At 46.0% G+C, this 21,597-nt stretch overlaps 1 protein-coding gene across 1 annotated transcript in view; it reads left to right on the top strand.

Annotated features, from left to right (window-relative positions):
• ANKRD13C (ankyrin repeat domain 13C) overlaps positions 1 to 21,597 on the top strand; it is a 459,935-nt gene that overhangs the window by 96,004 nt on the left and 342,334 nt on the right. Inside the window, exons 4-5 of the mRNA XM_086953854.1 lie at positions 74 to 159; positions 416 to 461. Coding sequence (XP_086809980.1) covers positions 74 to 159; positions 416 to 461 — 132 coding nt within the window. The remainder of the gene's footprint in view (positions 1 to 73; positions 160 to 415; positions 462 to 21,597) is intronic.

The following is a 21,597-nucleotide window of genomic DNA, read 5'->3' as shown; positions in this document are numbered from 1 at the left end:
TCATACGTAAACTGGAAAAAAACCTCATGAGCGTTAGCAGTGGAAATCGAGATTTTTAATTGTTAAATTTTAGTTACAGCACTTTTAAGAAAGTTGAAGCAACAATCCAGAGAAAGTGTGGAAGAGAAACGACCACGACTATTGAATGCCCTCAAAGAGGTATTTTGCATTATATATTTTTGATTGCAAGTTATGGTTGGCTCCACCGTAACACTTTCATTTGACTGGACTCAATTTGTATTCTAGTTAGTCACTTTTGCATTCTGAACAAAGTCCTATAACTAAGCACAAGTTTACAGTTTACTCCGCATAACATGGCAAGGCATAGTTACCTACTTCATTTTCATCAGTTGCTTTTGTCTATTTGTTTTAAGCTAAATTGTGCATGTTTATCCCTTGTTTTTCTTTTTCACAGCTGGGAGATTTTTATCTAGAACTTCACTGGGATTTTCAAAGCTGGGGTAAGATGTAATGATGCTTTGTAATTTAATCTAAAGTGGTGACATTACTTCTAGGGCTGTCATTCTAGAGTAGGGGGGATGGGAAATTATCTGGGCATGCTGTACTGTGAGTCACAGCAGCATATTCTTTTCGTTGGAGTGAAAAACATTGTAATGTGAGGAATGTAAATGCTAAGAAAGTGACAAGGTCAACGATCTGAAAGGAAATGGCAGCAATATTTGAATGGATCAAAACAAACCTGCATATCATTTATTTTCTCCTCATACCAGTGTAGTCCTAATCCCAATTGACATGTTGCATAGAGAACATTGATAACTGAGAGCATCATAACACTGGAGTTAAAACCAATCGTGAGGAGAATCTGAACAGGGAAGTGTTCATGGATGAAGTCCCATTGTTTGAACCACTCTGCTAGGGGTTTCTATAAATATCTAGAATGAAATGTAAAAGATTTGCCACTGGTGCAAGTTGGAATGTAAAATTTAAGCTAGAACTTGTATCTACTCTGAAACTTGAGAAGCACTGCCTTGTTAGCAGACCGATATGAAGTTCATTGTGGAAAGGAGACAATGCAGTCTCCAAGAGTGGGATCTAAATGTTCTCTTCAAGAATTTTACTTTCAGACCTCCAAATACTCCTACCCCCTTCACCCGGATACATACCTTTGCTGGGGCTTTACCAGTTTGCTTAAAGACCTTCAGTTTGTGGGCACAGTAAAAAAGAAAAACACTGCAGTGTATGCTGACAATGGTGTCTCCTCTGGAGTAGTCCATAATGTAGCGTTGTGGTACACTTAAGGTAGTCCTACAGAGTACATAATTGAATTCGCTAATCAGAAAAGAATAAAGACTATAGAGCACATTGAAGTCTTACATCCCAGATCCAGAACCTAGAAGTGCAACAATTCACAGCTGATGCGGGAAACTGGGAGGAACTTCAGTTGAGCCAGGCAGAACTTAGCCAGTTTAGAGTTAGCTGAAGCAGAGAAAGCCTTAGAATACATGCTGCACAGAGAATATTAACAAGTTGATATGGGAGACCAGTTCTCAACACAGCAGCTCAGGCCTAGACAGGTGAAGGCAAACAAAGCTCAGTGGCTCCTAGCCTTGAGGGGACCCCCTCCAAGTAGTCCATTGAAAGTAAGCATAGACCTTCCTCTGCTTCTATTTAAACTTGAAGAATGCTGTCCTGAATGATTTCCAGGATTCTAGAATATTGGTTTACTTAGGAAGGGTTTCCTTTATGGTGGAGAAATTGTTAGATCTTGAAGGGACTTCCTCCAAGAAAGCCTGAGGCCCTCACGTTATTGTTTTGAAGTGACTCTTCCGTAAAGGTTTAGCAACAAACAGACACTATAAGAATGAACCTGCTCCTGTGAATTTTATACCTATTTCCGTGCCTCTTTATATGGCTAAACAAGAGTTGGCCAACATGAAGGAGATAACCCCCTGTTCAGAGTGCCCATGTGTAGAGCCTGAATTAGTAGGAGTATACTGTATATAACTGGTGTTATGGGGGCTTAGCTCTCCTGACCTTCCACCAGTATAATGAAGCATCCCAGTTACATTTCTTGGGTAAATGCATTCTACAAAACATGTCACTGGCTTGGGTGGTGATGGACAGGATTGTAAAAAACTAAATCTAAAAACAGCAGCTATAAACCAAAATAGAACATCTTTTTGTTTTATTCTGACACAGAGTTAGACACACCATAACTTAAAGGATAGCAGCCTGACTTCTGTAGTAGGGGATCTCTGTGTATAGTCATCTAGTGAATAGTCCCGCCCATGTGCGTGGACACCGGAGCAATCTAAATAGTCTTAGACAACTTAGACAACTTAGTTTTAAGTTGTCTTCTTCTGCAGTCCTGCATAGACACTTAAGAGAAAATCAAACACAAATAATGCAGCCTAAAACTACAAGGCTACACTGGCCGGTACTTCATCTTGAAGTGACAAAAATAACCAAATAATATTACATTTTACACACTTTGTAAAGTTTCACACCTAGAGAAACTCCCCTTCACAAAAATCCTTTGTCATGACAGAGAGGAAGGGTTGGACAGACAAGCCCCATAGGCTGCCATTGTGTGTCTGGAAAAGGGATACTGTGCCTTTAAGGAACTCTCCAGAGACCCTCAGTATCCCAGGATGCACAGCCAAAGGCCTTTTATTTTCAGTTCTTTTTTCCGGCTCCTGCTAGCAGGACCCTGGAGCATTGAGCTCTACCTTTTTGGGTATATCTTCAGTTTTTGGACTTTTCCAGTGTTTTGAGTGTTTCACTCGACGTGTGGGGTCTTCCTCTTCCAGTTGCTGTGTTTTTTGACCAGTTTTGCCTCCTCTATATTGTGGATATGCCAGCTTTATTCGACAAGTGCTCTGAGTGTGGTAGGAAGAAGGCTAAATATGACCCCACAGAGTGTGTATACCTTGTCTCCCTTCTAGCCATGTCCTTGACTCCTGTGATATTTGTCACTCTTTCTCCAGGAGTACCCTGCGTGACCGGGAGAAGATTTGTCTCCAAGGCCTGGAGCAGAGGAGACATCAAGAAACAGGTGGGGCTTCTGGGCATGGAGGTACTCTATCTTCATCCTCTGCCCATGCATCGGCCTCTGGGGGGCTCCCCAGTCAAGAAAAGGCCCAGCAAAGGCACCGGTCGACGTCTATGGCTTCGGCGTTGAAAGGTATGACTACCATCTGCTCCCCATCTACCCAGGGCTCTGGGTCGAAGCGACGTAGCCGTTCGGCGTCGAGGGGTTAGTACGTCGAGACCTCGGACGAGGTCGACGTCTGAGTTCACTGGCTTCGACACACCGACGTCGCAATGATTCCCGAAGAGGCAGGCGCTCGCCGTCGAGACGATACTGCCGTTCGCTGTCAATGTCGACGCGAAAATCAACGTCGAGGAGAGGAAGATCGCCGTAGAGGCGAAAACACTCGACGTTGGGGAGTTAGTCGACATCAGGAAGGTCGACGTCTAGAAGAAAGACTTCAAAGAGATCGACGTCGAGGGGTGGAAAGTCTAAGTCGAGGCCTAGAACAGTGTCTAGTGCCTCTGTGGTGAGCGTGTCCTCGTCATCAGCGAGTCACTGGTGGCGCTGGCGCTCGCGCGCAGAGGTCGGCCTCCAGAGTGTCCTCTCCGAGGCCTGCTCGCAAGAAGAGACTAGTTCTTAGGTCACTGGAATCTGATTACTCCCGGACCTACTCGCCCTCAAGGCCAAGGACGCCTATCCTCCGCCGCCTCTTCCACAGCTGCCTCTTCCTCCTCCTACACTGCCTCCTCTACCGAACCCTGTGGTTCCGGCACTACCTGTTCCGCTTCAGCAGCCCCTGGGGCCAGTGGTTCCTGCGAGGCCCAGAAAGCCAAGGTCAAGATCCAGAGGGAGGCATCGCTCTCGAAGTGAGCGTCGATCCTCGACGAGGTCACGCCATCTTCGGCAGAGGGACATGTCACGGTCCAGGTATTCGGTCTCATCTAGCAACAGGAGGTCGGACTCTCCTCCAACAAGAGTGTCCCCAGTGGACGACATTGTGACTTTCCAAGATGTGCTACTGAGCGGGGCAGCGAAGTTGGGGATCACATTGACTGTGCCAACCCCTACCACTTCCGTGATCTTGAAACGTTGCAGCGCAGACACCGCTCTCGCCCTTTAGTACAAGGACTAGAAGAACCGGCCATGGAGCTGTTTCTGACGCGGGCCTCATTTAAGTTGGCGCCATCAAGACTTCAGAAGAAGTACAGGCCTCCGGATTCTGATCCGGCATTCTTGAGAGCGGATCCTGTACCGGATTCTGTCATTGTGACAGTGGCCAAGAAACAGCCTTCTACTGCCCCGTCGTCTATGGTTCTTCCGGACAAGGAGAGCAGGCACATGGATTTGGCAGGAAGGAAAGACTAGTACACTGCCACCTCAATGAAGGCAGCTAGTGCATCAGCAATTCTGAGCAGATATGATCGCTCATTGTGGGATTCTCTGCAACAATTCATTGAGCTCCTCCCCAGATACCGGAGGGAAGACTTCCAGGAGATTCTGAATGAGGACATGATGGTCTCAATTCAGGTCATAAGTTCGGCGGCGGATGCCTCTCTCCTGGCCCCGCATGGGTATTCCATGCATTATTTTGAGGCGACATTCCTGGTTGCGCCTTGCCTCTCTTAAACCCGAGGCGCAGCAGCAAATTGCTAATTTGCTCTTTTCAGGATCCACCCTCGTTGGGGCTCATGCGGACGAGGAGATGGCCCGCATGAAGGCGGAAGTGGAAACTCTGAAGGCTGTAGGTTTGGAGAAACCGAAGGAGCAGCGGAAGTCATACCATCCCTTCCAGAGGCGTTACTCTTCCCAGAGGAATCAACCGGGGCAAGGTCGCCAAGCTGGCCAACAGCAGCAGCAACAACAGCAATACCAGCGACAACCCTTCCAGAAAGTCAGAGGGGCAGAGGCAGACAGCAGTCCTCAGCGAATAAGGGTCCGGCCGGGTTTAAGCCCTGAGGAGTTACTTCCCCCCTCGCGCGTCACCTGCTCCGGTCGGAGAGAAGCATACAGAATTACTTGGCAGAGTGGAGAAAAATTACTCTGGACAAGTGGGTGCTGAATATTGTTTGCAATGGATTCAGTCTTTGGTTTGTCAGCCCTCCTCCAGCTATTCCACTGGTTCCTTCGCACTACCAGCTGCAAGGGCTCCAAGCAAAGGCGGATACCCTGTTAAGAAAAAGGGCGATAGAAGACGTCCCACTGTCTCAAAGAGGAAAGGGTCTATACTATCGGTTCTTTCTGGTACGCAAAAAGGACCAGAACGAGTTGAGACCCATTCTGCATTTGCGACAAGCAAACAAATGGATTCGCAGGGAGAAATTTTGTATGCTGTCCTTGCACCAGATTTATCCCCAGCTGCAGCGAGGAGACTGGCTTTGCGGAATAGATCTACAGGATGCGTACTTCCATGTGCCCATTGCATGGAAACACCGGAAGTTCCTGCGATTCCTAGTCGGCACCAATCGCTATCAGTACACCGTACTACTGTTTGGACTGAAGTCTGCACCCAGGACTTTCTCAAAATGCATGGCAGTGGTGGCAGCGCACCTGAGAAAGAACAAGGTGTTTGTATACCCGTACCTGGACGACTGGTTGATCAAAGCCTCCACCTTCCAGGAAACACAAGTGCATTTCAACAGGACGGCCTTTCTGTTGAATCAGCTGGGTTTGCACATCAACATGTCCAAGTCCGTTCCGACTCCCGTGCAGTACTTGGGAGCCTCCATCAATACTATCATAGCAAGCGTGTCTCCTTCGGAGGAGTGACCCTTATCGATCCTTGAAGGCTCAGGCTCTCCTGTTGGTTCCATCGACGACCGTAAGGACGGTGTCCTCTCTTCTGGGGTCGATGGCCTTGTGCATCTTCCACACACCACATGCATGCCTCCACATGAGACCGCTGCAGGAATGTTTGGAGGGTCAATGAGACCAGAAACGAGGGAGATGGGACGACAGGATCCAACTGTCTCTACACGCTCAACAGTCTCTGAGATGGTGGTGCTCGGCAGAGAATCTCCTCAAGGGGGGTCCCTTTCCACAAGGACATTTCCACACAGATTATTGTGATGGATGCGTCTCTCTGCTGCTGGGGAGCGCATTCAGACCATCTTCAGATCCAGGGAACGTGGTCCCAGGCGGAATCCACATACCACATCACCTTCCTGGAACTCAGAGCTGTTTATTTGGCACTGAAAGCCTTTCATCCGTCCTTCCAGATCAACTCCTTGCTTGTACAGACGAACAATACAACCACAATGTATTACCTCAACAAGCAGGGGTGCTCGAGATCGCGCACACTGTCCCAAGAAGCGCAGGCGATCTGGCACTGGCTGTTAGCCAGAGGACTGACGATAACGGCGACCCATCTCCCAGGTGTGCAGAATGCTCAGACGGATGCACTCAGAAGGCTCGTTCAGTAGAACCTCGAGTGGGTCTTAAACAACGAGGTGCTTGGAAACCTCTTCGGAAGATGGGTCACTCCAGACATAGATCTGTTAGCCACCGCCGAAAATGCAGAGACTTCACCTCCAGGTTTTACCAACCGGGGACTCTGGGAATGCGCTATGGATCAGCTGGTCGAACAGCTTTCTGTACGCTTTTCCACCCATTCCCCATTTCCCCTGATTCCGGCGGTGCTCATCAAGCTGTCGCAGTCCAGAGCGCGAATGATCCTTATTGCTCCGGAGTGGCTTCGACATTCATGGTTCACAGACCTGCTCCACTGGTCTCTCCAATCTCACCTGCAGCTTCTATGTCGGCCGCACCTTCTCACGTAGTTCGGGGGCAGATGGTGCACCCCAACCTCTCATCGTTTAGTTTGGCGGCATGGCTCCTGAGATAGTACAGTATGGACACTTGAACTTGCCTGACAACTGCATGGAGATACTCAAGAAAACTAAGAGACCTTCCACCAGGATTTCCTATGCCTATAAGTGGAAGAGGTTCGGTATCTGGTGCACGTCCAAGAATGCTGATCCTACCTCTTGCAAGGAAGATGTCATCCTTCCATATCTCTTGCATTTGGCTCAATCTGGCCTTAATTTCCGTTCTATTAAGGTTCACCTTGCAGCATTAATTGCATATAGGAAATGCCCTTCACAAACATCCTTCTTCCAGATTCCTGTAATTAAAGATTTTTTGGAAGGATTGAAGAAAGTGTTTCCTCCTGTTAGGCGGTCGTTGATTTCATGGGAATTGAATGTGGTGCTGTCTCGGTTGATGAAGGAACCTTTTGAACCCATTCATAAGGCTTCCCTGCATCATCTTTCCTGGAAGGCGGCCTTCCTTGTGGCTATAACATCGACCCACAGGGTGAGTGAGATTCAGGCCTTGTGTTGCAACGAGCCTTATACAGAGTTTCATGCTTCCAAGGTTGTCATGATGACTTGCCCTAAGTTCCTGCCTAAAGTGATTTCTGATTTTCATGTCAATCGGACGATAACTTTGCCTACGTTCTTTCAACATCTTCTACTCCTGCGGAGAGGTCTCTTCATTCCCTGGATGTAAGAAGGGTGTTGAAATTCTACTTGGATAAGACTAAGGATATTCGTAGGTCAGACCAATTGTTTGTCAACTATGGTTCAGTCAGAACTGGTCTTGCCACTTCTAAACAGCGAATCTCTAGATGGATTGTGTCCTGTATCCAGTTGTGTTACCAGAAGGCTAACAAGACCTTAGGGGGTAAGCCTAAAGCCCATTCCACCAGGGGCAAAGCAGCTTCAACGGCTTTGCTACGTAATGTTCCCAGTGCAGATATCTGCAGGGCTGCCACCTGGAATTCAGTCCATACCTTTGCCAAACACTACTGCCTGGACTCTGATGCCATAGCAGACGCTCAGGTTGGGCAGGCTTCATTGAGAAATCTGTTTACACAGTAATAGTTTATCGGTTTCCTCCACCGCTGGTTTGGTTTGTTGGGATGGGCTTGCCATTCTATTCACTAGATTATGACTATGCACAGAGATCCCCTACTACAGAAGGAGTAGTTTCTTACCTGTAACTCCAGTTCTGTAGTGGGGTATCTCGGTTAGTCCTAAGCGACCGCCCTCCTCCCCGCTGTTTGACCGGATAATGTACTGAAAGCTATAGGCCTAGCTTTATACACCATCAAAAAGAACTGAAAGTAAAAGGCATTTGGCTGTGCATAGTGGGATACCGAGGGTCTCTGGAGAGTTCCTTAAAGGCATGGTATCCCTTTTCCAGACACATAATGGCAGCCTATGGGGCTTGTCTGTCCAACCCTTCCTCTCTATCATGACAAAGGATTTTTGTGAAGGGGAATTTCTCTAGGTGTGAAACTTTACAAAGTGTGTAAAATGTAATATTATTTGGCTATTTTTGTCACTTCAAGATGAAGTATTGGCCAGTGTAGCCTTTTAGTTTTAGGCTGCATTATTTGTGTTTGATTTTCTCTTAAGTGTCTATGCAGGACTGCAGAAGAAGACAACTTAAGAGACTATTTTGATTGCTCCGGGGTCCACGCACATGGGCGGGACTATTCACTAGATTATGACTATAACAGAGATACCCCTACTACAGAACTGGAGTTACAGGTAAGAAACTACTCCTTCCTTGAGATCCTCTACATTGAACATGACTTATTGTTGAAATAAGCAATTGCACTGATTCGAGCCAACACAAGCATTAGTATTCAGGGGCTGAACCCGAAAACAGTGTAACACTTCTCCCAGTGAATTAAGAGTGGAAGAGATGAGGACATTTGAAGGTCTCTGCAAGCAATCCTAGTTACCGCACACACTTTTATACATATATAAATATATAAAAATTAGGCATTACCTTCAGAATTTTGGGCATGTGGTTTCAAGGCGAAGCCGCTGCCCCACAGCTTCTCTGAGGAGTATGTGCCTGAAATTGAGAGGTATGTTCATGTACCTGATAATTTTAGACCTGGAGACACTGGAAAATTCCTAAATCCCCAGACCAGTATCCCTCCTGGGAATACAGCTCCAGGCAGCTGTTAATAACTGCCTTGGTTTCTATATATTATGACCCTCTCCAGAAAATCTCCTTGCAAAACATTTTGGCATGAGCATGCCAGGATTGGAGAAAGGACCACAGTCTTCGTGCGGCTCACCAAATGACTTCTTGCTCATTATGGATGGAGGATGGCCAGTAGATGCTTTTGAGTCTCCAACCAAACCGGTCAATAGAATGAGAGTTTTGTATTATGTTGGAGGAAGTGTGGTTGGAAAGATAGGCGGGCCACATTTTTAGGATGTTTCCTGAAACTGTAATTTGAAACTAAAATACATGTATATGTCCAGAGATTAATGCGGACTGATTTCTGTACAGACATTTCTCTCTAGTGTTTGGCTTTTGAAATCGGACTGCTCTAACGGGTAGATTTTATGATATATTGTCACAAGATCCCCAAAGCCCCCCTCCTCCCCATACAGTTGTACACGGTGCATTATTCCAATACAGTGGAAATTATGTTTACATTCTGGCAAATACAGAGCCTTCATGCCAACCACCCCAATCGGGGGCAGGCGGTGTTGATTACTCACGTCTTAATCGCCACAGGATACTGTCACCATCCATCGAACCAATGCAGCCCATAAGCCCATCCAATACAGTCATAACTTCCTTCAGTTAACCCTTTAGTACCCCCCGTTAAGTACCCCTTCCCGTTGCTCGCCCGACAGCCAAACCCAACCCGCAACCCGGCACTCCCTCACCGCCCGAACCCAGTATCCTCCCCCTCGTCGCATACACCCCTCATGATGGACATTCCCTTTAAGCACCAGTGATTTCAGCAGTTTGCAACAAAAACCCTGCCTGTTCATACGGTATCGCCCTGCTGCGTCCCATTGCCCCCCTCCCCCCTTCCCCCCCCCTCTTCCCGACACTCCAACCCGGCATCCTCGCCACTACTGTGTGTCTGCGCCCTGAGCAATCCCCAAAAGTTTTTAGGGTGGCTCCGCGGAGGCAACAAGTCATTGTAGTTTTCTGACTGTGTACAGCATGTCATGCATCCAGCGTTTAACGGTGGGTGACGGTCCCCGCATCCAGCACAAGGCCACCACGCGCCGGGCCACCAGCATGTCCATATTCACCAATCTGCGCAAAGCCCTGGGTAGTTTCTTAGAGTACCCCAGAAGCGCAAGTGCGGGATCAAATTCCAGCGTCACTTCAACTATCCTACTCAACTCCTTAAATTTCCTTCCAATATACATGTACTCTCAGGCACAACCATGCCAGGTGTAGAAAATCTGCCTCACGTGTATGGCACCTCTCGCATTCCGACTCCTCACGGAGACCGTATCTGCACATGCGCTCTGGGGTGTAATATTGATTTTTAATATATTAATAGGGTATAAGTCTATGTCTACCATGCAGAGAAATTTGCCTAGTGCTCAGGCAGCAATAACGCCACATCTCATCGTCAATCGTTATTTGCAGGTCTCGTTGCCATGCGAGACGTGCAGCCGAGTAGTGATTATCTCTATGGGACGGTGCAATTTTATACAGGTTAGTCACCAACCTACGAGGGGTGTCAGCCTTACTCACGTAAGTGAGTTCTGGAACTTCCGGTGGCTCATCAAGGTCCTCCCCCAGCTGCTCCAGCAAGGCCCTGCACAGTCTGGAAAACTGGAAACGCTGGAGCTGTGAGCTTGCTCCGCCCCCCAGTTCTCAATAGCTTGTTCCCAGGTTTTCGCCTTCTCGTCTAGAAATAAATCCCCTGCCAGTTGAATATTCATTTTGTGAAGAGCACTTGTCACTCCCTTATCCCTACAGGGAGCCAGCCACTGAACCCAATCTACCGGCATGATTGGCGAATACAGCAATGCGCAGCCCCCCCCCCCGCACCCCCCCCCCGATGCTGCAGGAGGCTGTGCATGGTTGGTACCAGTTATCAAATTTATTATTCCGGTTCTGCGGTCAACTGCTTTGAATATCGTTGCTCTAATTGGGAGCGGATCGGCGAAGAGCCTTTCCATTCGTACATGCGCACTATTCCATTCCCCATGAATCCAGGTGTGCATATGCACACCCTGTGCAACCCTATAGTAAAGTTCGAAGTCAGGTGCTCCAAGGCCCCCCATACTATATGGCAACGTAAGGACCTGCACCCGCTTCACCCGCCCACGTCAATTTAATCAGTTAAGTTCAATCTTTTGAAGAAGACTTTAGGGAGGACCATCGGGAGATTTGCGAAAAGGAACAGTCTAGGCAGCACCACCATCTTCATGAAAGCGATACGTCCGAGGAGAGAAAGCGGGAGCTTACACCAGGCTTCTACATCATTCTCCAATCTGCCAATAGCCACGCCGTAATTTTCTCGGAACATTAGCTCAGAATCTGTGTGCAGTCGAATCCCCAAATATCTAATCTAGTCAGTAGTCCATTGGAGCAGAAACTCCCATGTCAAATACGTGCATAGCCGGGGTCAGTGGAAGAGCAACAGACTTCGTCCAATACACTCGCAGGCTTGAAAGTGCGCCTAAGTGCACAACCCCGCAAAGTACTGAGGATAGGTTGTTTTCGGGGTCACGTACATACAACAAAGTGTTGTCTGTGTACATGGAGACCACTAGTCTGTAGGTAGAGAAGCCGATGCCCTCCTGCCCATGATATTCGCGAAGCGCACACGCCAACGGTTCCGCCACCAAGGCGTACAACAGGGGAGACAGAGGGCAGCCCTGACTGGTTCCTCTAGATATAGGGATAGATTCTGTGACCAGATTGACCAGGCGAATACGCACCGTGGGTCTATTGTACAGAACGCCAATCATTTGTAAAAACGCCGACCCCAGCACCATCCTTGTTAATACTTGCCGCATGAAGGGCGACTCCAGGGAGTCGAAAGCCTTCTCCCTGTCAAGGAAGACCGCAATGGCTTTGACGTCCTGCTTCACGTGCTGCATTGCTCCAAGGACAGTACCTATGTTAGATGTGAGGTTTCTGCTCGGAATAAATCCATCTTGTTCTGGTGCCACCAATATCGGCGCAAGGAGCGCCAGACGGTTAGCTAGGACTTTCGCGTATATTTTAGTGTCCACATTTATCAAAGAGAGGTCTATACAAGCAACATTCATCTAGTGGCTTGCCCGGTTTGGGTATAGCCACCAAAAGAGCCTCCCTCATCGATTGTGGCATGCAACCTGTCTCACACAGATCATCAAACAGTGCCACCAGGTGTGGGAGCAATAGGTCCAGAAACGCTTTATAAAACCCCACTGTGAGGCCATCTGCTCCCGGGGCACTCCCAGATTTCATGCTCGAAAGAACCTCCACTATTTCGTCCTTCTCTTTAGGCAGCATCAAAAATTCTCTGTGGGTGTTCATGAGAGTAGGGAGCTCAATATGTTCCAGGTAATTTAAAATTTCCTCGTCTAGGTCCTCTCTTTTTGACGAGTACAAATCAGCGTAATATTGCTGAAATCTGTGCGCAATGTCTACTGGATCTGTAAGGGTCTCTCCGTCTGCCGATCTCACCTCTGAAATCTGTGCTCTACTCCGCCTCCCCTTCAACACCCTTGCCAGGACCGAGCTCGGCCTATCTCCCTCACCATACAAGCGGGCCAAAGCATACTTTCCCATATGCTTTATTTCCCTATCTGCCTCCTCATGGTACTCCTGTAAGAGTGCCTTGATCTCGTTCTCCGTTACAGTGTCATAGTCAGTCGTCTGCCTTTCCTCTAGATCCCCCAGCTGCCTCTCCAAGTCTGCCAACCGTTGTCTAATGGATTTGAGTACCCCCGAGTGCTTGGACATCGCTATACCCCTAATATACACCTTAAAAGCCTTCCATACAGTTTTGAAACTATCCACTGGGCCTATATTTGACTCAAAGTACAGCTCTATAGCTTCCGCTAGCTCCCCCTTGAAAAGCGGGTCCAAAAATTAATAGGGCGGGAATTGCCACGTAAAGGGCTGAATAGATTTCTTCTGAGTAGTTAAAACCAGCAGCAAAGGGGAGTGGTCAGAGTGTGCGCGGCAGGACCCTACAATCCTGTAGCCTCCCCAGCAGGGAGGCAGATGCCAGCCAGTAGTAGATACGGGTGTGAATATTATGGTATGCTTAGTAATGCGTGTAGCCCCCTGCGCAGGGTTATGCACTCTCCACATGTCATCGAGATCCATACTAACCATCACGCTGCCTAAAATTTGTGCCGCCGCAGCAGGTTTCCTCACAGGGCCTGTAGATCCATCTAAAACCGGGTCGCGGACTAGGTTAAAATCGCCACCCCAAAGGAGCTGTGCACCGTGGCAACCGCGCACCACCGCTACCAGTGATGCGTAGAATTCCGGGCAATCATAGTTAGGTCCATATACATTGACCATCACAACGTCTTGTCCCTGGCCCTTACAGCGAGATATGACGTAGCGCCAATCAGTATCTTCCTTCTACAGCTCTAATGTATACCGTGACTTATGTTAAGCCGTATAAGCACCCCACTAGCATGCGTGGTGAAACCTGCTGATGTGACGGTACCCGCCAGCCCCCTACTATGGAGCATAGCGCTCGTTTGTGGGATGTGGGTCTCCTGAAGGAGGGCCTGTAACAACCGGATTCTCGGACCAGATAGAATCAGCTCACCAAGACACCACTAACCCAGCCGAAACGTAACCACCTCCCTCCTTAGGACCTATTTACAACAGGTATCTATGTTCCTACCCAAGGATGGGGAATTAGCAATATACAAGCTTAGATCTTCTAAAATACCACACTCATACAATATAGTCTCGCGACCACATGGGCCAAGACTAATCTACCCTGGGGCAGTTCTGATTACTTACCGTTACACACTGACTACAACCAGTGCTCGCTCAAGCCACAATCCTGTGGGTATAGGCACTGTATCCTCCCAGTGTTCTCACTATTACACAAGCCACAATCCTGTGGGTATACACATCGACCACAGTCAATGCTCTCACTAACGCCGCTTTCCCTAGAGGCGATCTCACTACACACCGTTTCCCCCCGGTGCTCTCATTAACGACGATCACTTTCCTATGAATACATTTAGCTCTTCATGTTGGGGAATCTCTCACTATCCACTAAAGGTACAATACTACAATATTATGGATCACACAAGAATGGCCGAATTACACGGTGTACGACTTATTCCCTATTTCAAGAGCTCCTCTCTCCCTCGTTATTCAGTTACCATTTACCTGGACGGGAATTGCATCCGTTCACATAACAGCATCTGACTAGAAGAAAGGCTAACTTTACCATAAGATAATAAGACATACACACTGGTTCACTAAGAACTGGGGTATCTTTATTCATTAACAATGTCAACAATATAATACTATACTATAACATATAGCCTGAAAAGGAAAGGTTAGAATGTGTGTGCACACTAATAAGAAAGGGTCGACGTCACCTTTATTAACATGAAGTCTGGACTCAGCAGTCATCTGGGTTCCCTTCTCGTCTGTGCCTTGGCTCGTCTTAGGATCACACCTCTGCAGTCACGGATACACGTCGGCACCGCTATGCTCTGTCTCCTCCGTTTCCCTCCAAGTCACTGGAACTTTCCTCTTATTCTCTGTCTCATCAGCTGCTTTCTCTCTGGCTGTTTTGCACTACTCCTCTCTCCTCTCAATCACGGACTGTCTTCACTTTTCAGCTTCGATCTTATAACTCAGTTTCTACCACTCTGGTATTCGTTCTCTCAACTAACTGCTTCACTCTGTATGCTCTGATCTTAATGTCAAAGCTCGCTAGCTGCTCCAACTAAAATAACTTTCTAAGAGAGTATCAGCTTCTCGGTCTTTCTCAGACTTCAAGATGGCGACTGTCTGCCTTGAAATAATTAATTGCATTGATGCTAACGACTAGCTGCCGCCTACGGACTGACTGACTCACTACCTCATGCTTTCGCTAATATGGAAGCTTGTCCCTTCATGGAAAGTTACTGCCAGTAACCTGCCACCCACCAAATTCTTGTACCTCCCCGTACCAAGGACACATTCTCAGCCGGCCGGCCTGATGTTATGTCTTCGACACGAAGAAAAATACAGTCTTTCGATAAGGGCCAGCCTGAGCCGGTTCTCTCCAAGCGAACAACACCTCGTAACTAAAACATTACATTTGACCTAGAAGCATCTCAAGCTGCCAGGGCAGAAAGAAAGATGAAGTCTCTCCCGTTTGAGGCCTACAAGGCCCGAAATAAGCATAACTCCATCGGAAATATACTAGCACTCTTATAAAAGGACGGATTACTACTCATACTAAGGAATCTATCTCTTAACATAGATTTATGAGCCCTAAATTAAAGGGAAGGGTATGGAATTGTATCAAACGCCTTATAAATAGGCCCTATCTAAGGTTCTAGTCCTCCTATTAGAATGATAGCAGACTAAAGTCACCTCCAATCACCTTCACTCAAGAAAGGGGCAAAAAGTCGGTCAGAACACTTCACCCTTGACTTTAGCCTACTAATCATTCGCTAAATGGAACTAACATCCGTAGAGGAATAATATGAAACAAAACTAACTGATCTATTTCTAGTACCACATCTACAGGTCTGGAATAAAGAAGGAATGCACTGAATAAAGCAGCAAATAGCTACTAAAATGCAAATAGTAATCAGGATACCCCCTTATATCTGTTGTAAAGAATGTAAGTCAGGTAACCAATTGAAGAGCCAGTCAAACCAGCCCTGGTCAATGTGTTTTCTAACTTCTTTGGTCAAATCATGAAGTTTGTCAATATGAGCCTGAATGGATCTGGTATGATCTGATAGATTGAAACAGCAAAGGCCCTCAAAGTCAGAACAGTCATGTCCATGTTTGAGCAAAAGATAGTCAATGGCAGCCCGGTTCTGCAAAATAGCTCTGCGTTCACCCTGGGCGTCCAATAACATGTCACATAAAATTTTAGAAGTATGATTGATAGATTTAACCATCCAACAGGCCATCGTGCCCAATGGACTTTGCATTATAGACTGCTAAGGCAGGGACACCCACAATTGAAAAAGCTAAGCTAAGATATTCAGATTCAGAAAACAAATGTAGTGTAGAGTCACAATTGTCATGTAACATCACAGCATCACGAACAACACGGGAATGCGTATTAGGATGTGAAGAAAACATCAATAAGCTCAGTCTAGTGATGGCACAAGGTCCTCCAGAAATGTTTGTGGGAATGTAAGGCCAAGATGTATTACCACAAGAGAAAAGCCATCCAGAAGGTAATAGCATTGTGCGATAATGACTAGGGGTAACTACTAAACTCTTGCAGGTCATATTATTTTTAACAGAAGTACATAATTTCGGGGATCTTCGGGAACACAAAGTTCGTTCATGAGCTGTAAAGGAAGTAGCACCTTTCAATTTTAAATGCACACATTCGGTGATTGCATTGGGATCACAGGTAAGGAAAAAACATAATTCACCCTGTGATATTATACGTAATTATTTGGGAATGAATCAGGGGTGTTGGATCTGAAAGCACAGTACATAAAGGACAGTATTCGTGCGTAGCAAAATCTCCAAGAATAATATTAGGACGGGCATTTGATATATTAAAAATATGGGCTAAAGTCTCCAACGAAGCAGGGACAGCAACCAATCAGGTCGCTAGTATATCAGTCACTGAACGCATCGGTGTTAAACAGAAATGTGGGGAATTAGTGACTCTTCGAGCTAAGGTAGTCCAAAAGTTAGATAATGAATCTCACGCAAAAGGAACGTGATACTCGGGTTATCGAATCAACCAAAGTCTGTGGGTTCCCTCCTTTCCCGACGTAGCAGGCCAAAAGGAGTCCAACGCCGGCACATCCTGCAACAACAGTCCAGAGAGTGATCTGAAAGAAAGTCAAATACAGGCATTATTCATTCTCGTAAATAACATTTGTCAGCCGGGACAGCTTCCCAGCTATCTTTCCCTGGTCTCATGACGAGTATTGTATTATCATGACCGGTTGCAATAACTTCAGCTTGTTCAGGGGGATTTTTAGGTGATTGCACCCACACTCTCGCTCCTGGATTATCTGTGGAGCCAAAACATTTTTGTCCTCGTACAGTTAACAAAGTTGGGGCAGTGCCTTTCTGAATCTCACCACTGAAAACAGGCATGATTAGCAACTGAGCAATTCGGTCAGTTTTATGAATCGGTAAATCAACTTCACTGCTATTTAGCAGGAGTACCTTAATCTCTCCCTGATAATCACTGTCAATGACTCCTCCGAGTACTTGAATGCCTTTTAAGGCCAGACCCGATCTAGGGGCAATCAGTCAAAAATTTCCAATTGGTATACAGACACCAACACTAGTTTCAATGATAACTCGATCTCTACTTTTTATGGTAGTGTCATTCATGGCATGCAGGTCTAAGTCTGCGGAACCTGGGGTTGCTCTGCATGGAGCTAATGCTCCAGGGGAAATTTCCTAGTACATTACAGTATTGTCAATTGTATTTGGTTTTGCGTCAATAGCTGGAGGAAATAAACGCATTAATGGAGATTCAGCATTCAACAAGGGACGATTATTCAAAATCAACAGTGCCTGAAACAAATAATCTCTCCAATTTTTATATTTACTGTCAGTTAATTTACGCAATTGCTCTTTTAGCAAACCATTCATTCTTTCAATAAGGCCTGCTGCCTGTGGATAATATGGTATATGAAACACCCATTCAATGTTATTTTCCACACAAAATTCCTGCACCAATCTTCCCTTGAAATGGGATGCATTATCAAATTGAATTTGAAATGGGACACCACAATAGAGCATAATCAATTCCAATGTTTTAATGGTATTCACTTGGGTAGCTCGATTACAGGGAAAGGCCACTAAAAGGCCACTGTATGTATCAACAATGGTGCAAATATATTGGCAATTTTTACTCATAGGGAGTGGACCAATATGATCAATCTGCCAAATTTGAGCGGGTAATTTTCCTCGGTGTAAATGTCCTTTAACAATTTGGGGTACTTTTCGCTGTCTGGAATGTTGACAGATAGGACAATGCAATATTGTATCTTTAATCAAATTTAAAGGAATATAAACTCCTCGATCAGCAGCCCACCTGCTAGTGGCTCTCTCTCCAAAATGTCCTGCTTTCTGGTGGGCCCATTTCGCCAATCCCGCCAAATCAGAATCTTGCATGTCCACCACTGCCTCAGCAATTTCTCATCTGCAATGTTATGAAAGAATTTGTCAAGGGAGTCTATTGGTGTATGAGCATCCACATGAAAGATTGTAACAGTACTTTGTGGGAGCATCTCCCAAATTTCTTGCCATAATTCTTTACACCAAAGTTCTTTAGAATGCAGTTCCCAAGTTGGTAACCAAACCGCCAGTCCATTAGCAGTGGACCAGGAATCAGTAAAAAGATGACATGTACCGGGTAACTCTTGGTAAACCGCATATAATTCAGCAAATTGACTACTCTTTCCTTCACCAGTTGTACTCAGCAATTTTTGTGTGATGGGATTATAGGACACTGCCTTCCAATGCCTCTTCTCTCCTATGTACCTTGCTGAACCATCCGTAAACCACACATGGTTTCCGTCCTCCGCGGACAGATCATCAAATGGCTTACCCCATTTAAAAGGGATTTCCTGTACTACAGGTACGGAGCAATCGCTCCCAATCTCAGTCGATGGCGCCTGCGCCACTTGCTCATGTAATGATGCCACACCTTTCGGTCCCACGCCTGTCTTGTATGTACCATTTCCACTTAATCACACTCGCCTCTTGAGCATGTCCAATTCGATGAGTTTTCGGCGAACTCAAAACCCACTGCATAATAGGAATCTCAGGTCTCAAAATCACATCATGCCCCAAAGTCAATTGCTCGGTATCCACCAGAGCCCAATAGCATGCAAGTAATTGTTTCTCAAAAGGTGTATAACGCTCACCAGCATCAGGTAACTTTTTAGTCCAAAAACCTAATGGTACTTTATTTCTGCCTTGTTTTTGCCACAAACTCCAATTTGCATAAAGACCTTGCACGGACACATTCAGATCCACATCACCGTCACGCACGGGCCACAAATCCAAAGCATACTGAATCGCTTCTTTCGCCAAATCAAACGCATCCTGCTGCAGTTTACTCCATTCAAACACATTCTTTTTACGAGTAACTTTGTATAAAGGGGCCAATATCTGACTCAAATGTGGGATATGTTGACGCCAAAAGCCAAATAAGCCAATAAAGCTTTGAGCTTCTTTTCGGTTTCTTGGAACTGCAAAATCAAGAATTTTCTGTTTTACTTGGGGAATCACCTCTCTATTACCTTGATGCCAATTGATGCCTAAAAATTTTACACTTTGTGATGGACCTTGCAATTTGTCAAGATTGATTTCCCAACCTTTTTCACGTAAATGATCAATAACTTGATCTAACTGGGTTTGAACTTGATCTTGAATCAAAATATCATCAATATAATGACACATCTGAATTTACGGGTATTTCAGACAAATGTTCCGCCACCAGCCGGTGACAAATCGTGGGACTATGTACATAGCCTTGGGGAAGACCTCTAAACGTCATTTGACGTCCATTCCATGTAAAACTGAATTGTTCCCGACACTCGGAGGCAATTGGGATTGAAAAGAAAGCATTAGCAATATCAATAGACTCATACCATGTTCCTGGATGCTTCTGAATTCTCTCAATTAAAGTAATTATGTCTGGTACTGCAACAGTCAAAGGGGGTGTATGTTTATTCAATTCGCGGTAATCAACATTCATACGCCAAGAATTATCACTCTTACGTACGGGCCAAACGGGATTATTCCAAGCAGAAGTAACCGGAGTTATAACTCCTGCATCCACCAAGTCTTGAATTGTAGCACTAATTTCTTCATGGCCACCTGGGATACGATATTGCTTTTGGGAAACAACCTGTGTAGCTTGGGGAATTTTTATAGGGGGCATTCTTAAGCGACCAACTCGTACAGGTCTGGATGATATATAACTTTTACTTCCAAATTGATAACAGCCATCATCTAAATGCAATGTCATTCCTTTCAAAATATCAATTCCGATTATGTATTCCAAGAGTGGCAAAACTAAAACCGAATATTCTTTTCGGGGAATTCTACCTATTTTCATTTCAAGTGTAGTTTGCACTGCGGGAGTTTCCTTTCCACCTAAACCAGTAATTGTGAAAAACTGACCTTTAAATTTCTTTGATTTTCCATGAATAAGAGTGGCCTCCGCTCCTGTATCTACCAATGATCGGACCCTTTGGATATTACGATGTTTCCAAAAAATTTCAATATCTACATAGGGTCTATTGTCTCTGAGCCCACCTGCGTACTGGAGCTTGACCTATTTCCTAGTAATTTTAATTGCGTTCTGGTAACCAAGACAAATCAGGGTAAATGCTCTCATATTTCTTGGACGATATAATGTCATGTTCATATCCATCCCCATTACGAAATGGATTCTTGTCATCTGCATGGTACTGTGAATTTCGATCGGAAAATCTGTGTCGATCCTCCCTTCTCCTCATCTCGGGGGACTGATCCCTTTCATCCCTATATCTGCTGCTAACACGGTCATCTCTCCCACTTTCTCTTTCCCCCTCTCGCCCTCTCTCTTTTTCACGCCGAGGGGACACATCACGTTCATATCGTCGTCCCTCACGACGATCAGAATCATCACGACGTCTATCGTCTCCACTGTCATCAGAACATTCACGATCACAATCATTCTTACGCACACGTCGAGCACCCTCCTTCCGATCCAAACCACGCTTGCGAAACATGTCCCACAAGCGATTATTAGGTTCACCATCAATGTCCTCACTCTTCACACCATCAGCCAGCAAAGCAAGAAACATATCACGTCTAGTGAACTTATAATTCCCAGCAGTACGACCCTCAGGTCTGGACTGCCTCTCAGGTTTAAGCCATTCGCCCAGCTCACCAAGCTGACGCACAGATTCAAGCACCATAGACAAAGCATTGCCAGTCTGATTGATCAACAAAGTCATCATAACCTGCTTATAAGCAACAGGGGAAGAACGGATAATGCGATTACGCACAGAAGACGTCAACAAGCCATCCAACAATCTGTCAGATGTACTCAGAAAAATCGCAGTTTTCATCACCTCCTCTTTCAGCCGTTGTGCCGCATCACGCAATGTGTACCATGGCTTGTCATTCAGAGGCCAATCAGATTCGAAGGGTATTTGTTATTACAACCATCAGTCGCTAACTGAAGCAGAGTAATTTGACCAGCAGCATTATAATTCCGGAAATGATCCTGTATAGTGGAATCAGAACTCAAAGAACAAAATTTCAAAGCATCTCCCCCATCTAACATGATGCCAGCAGCACCCAATTCATAGAGACGCACCATCCACGTAAGCAAGGCCTCACCATGCCGTTGCCAAAAACGTTGCAAAATGTCACTAACTTCCTGTTGTGTAAAATCTTCCATACTATCCATAGGAATACCATTTTATTACCAGGAGCTTGCTGTAACTTTCGTCGAAAAACCGGATGCACAGAAACCTCAGGACGAGCATCAGAAGAAGCCCGATCAGCAGATTTAGAGGGACAGTCAGAACGAGAAATATCAGAATGGAAAGAGCGACCACGGTCGCTGGAACCATCATATTTGTCACAAGAAGCAGATTTACAATTGCGTCCGGAGCGAGAAGACT

The sequence above is a fragment of the Lissotriton vulgaris genome, chromosome 1_1 (assembly GCF_964263255.1).
Source record: "Lissotriton vulgaris chromosome 1_1, aLisVul1.2, whole genome shotgun sequence".
Taxonomy (NCBI): Eukaryota; Metazoa; Chordata; class Amphibia; order Caudata; family Salamandridae; genus Lissotriton; species Lissotriton vulgaris.
Note: the sequence above shows the minus strand (reverse complement) of the source record. Positions and strands in the feature narration are given on the sequence as shown.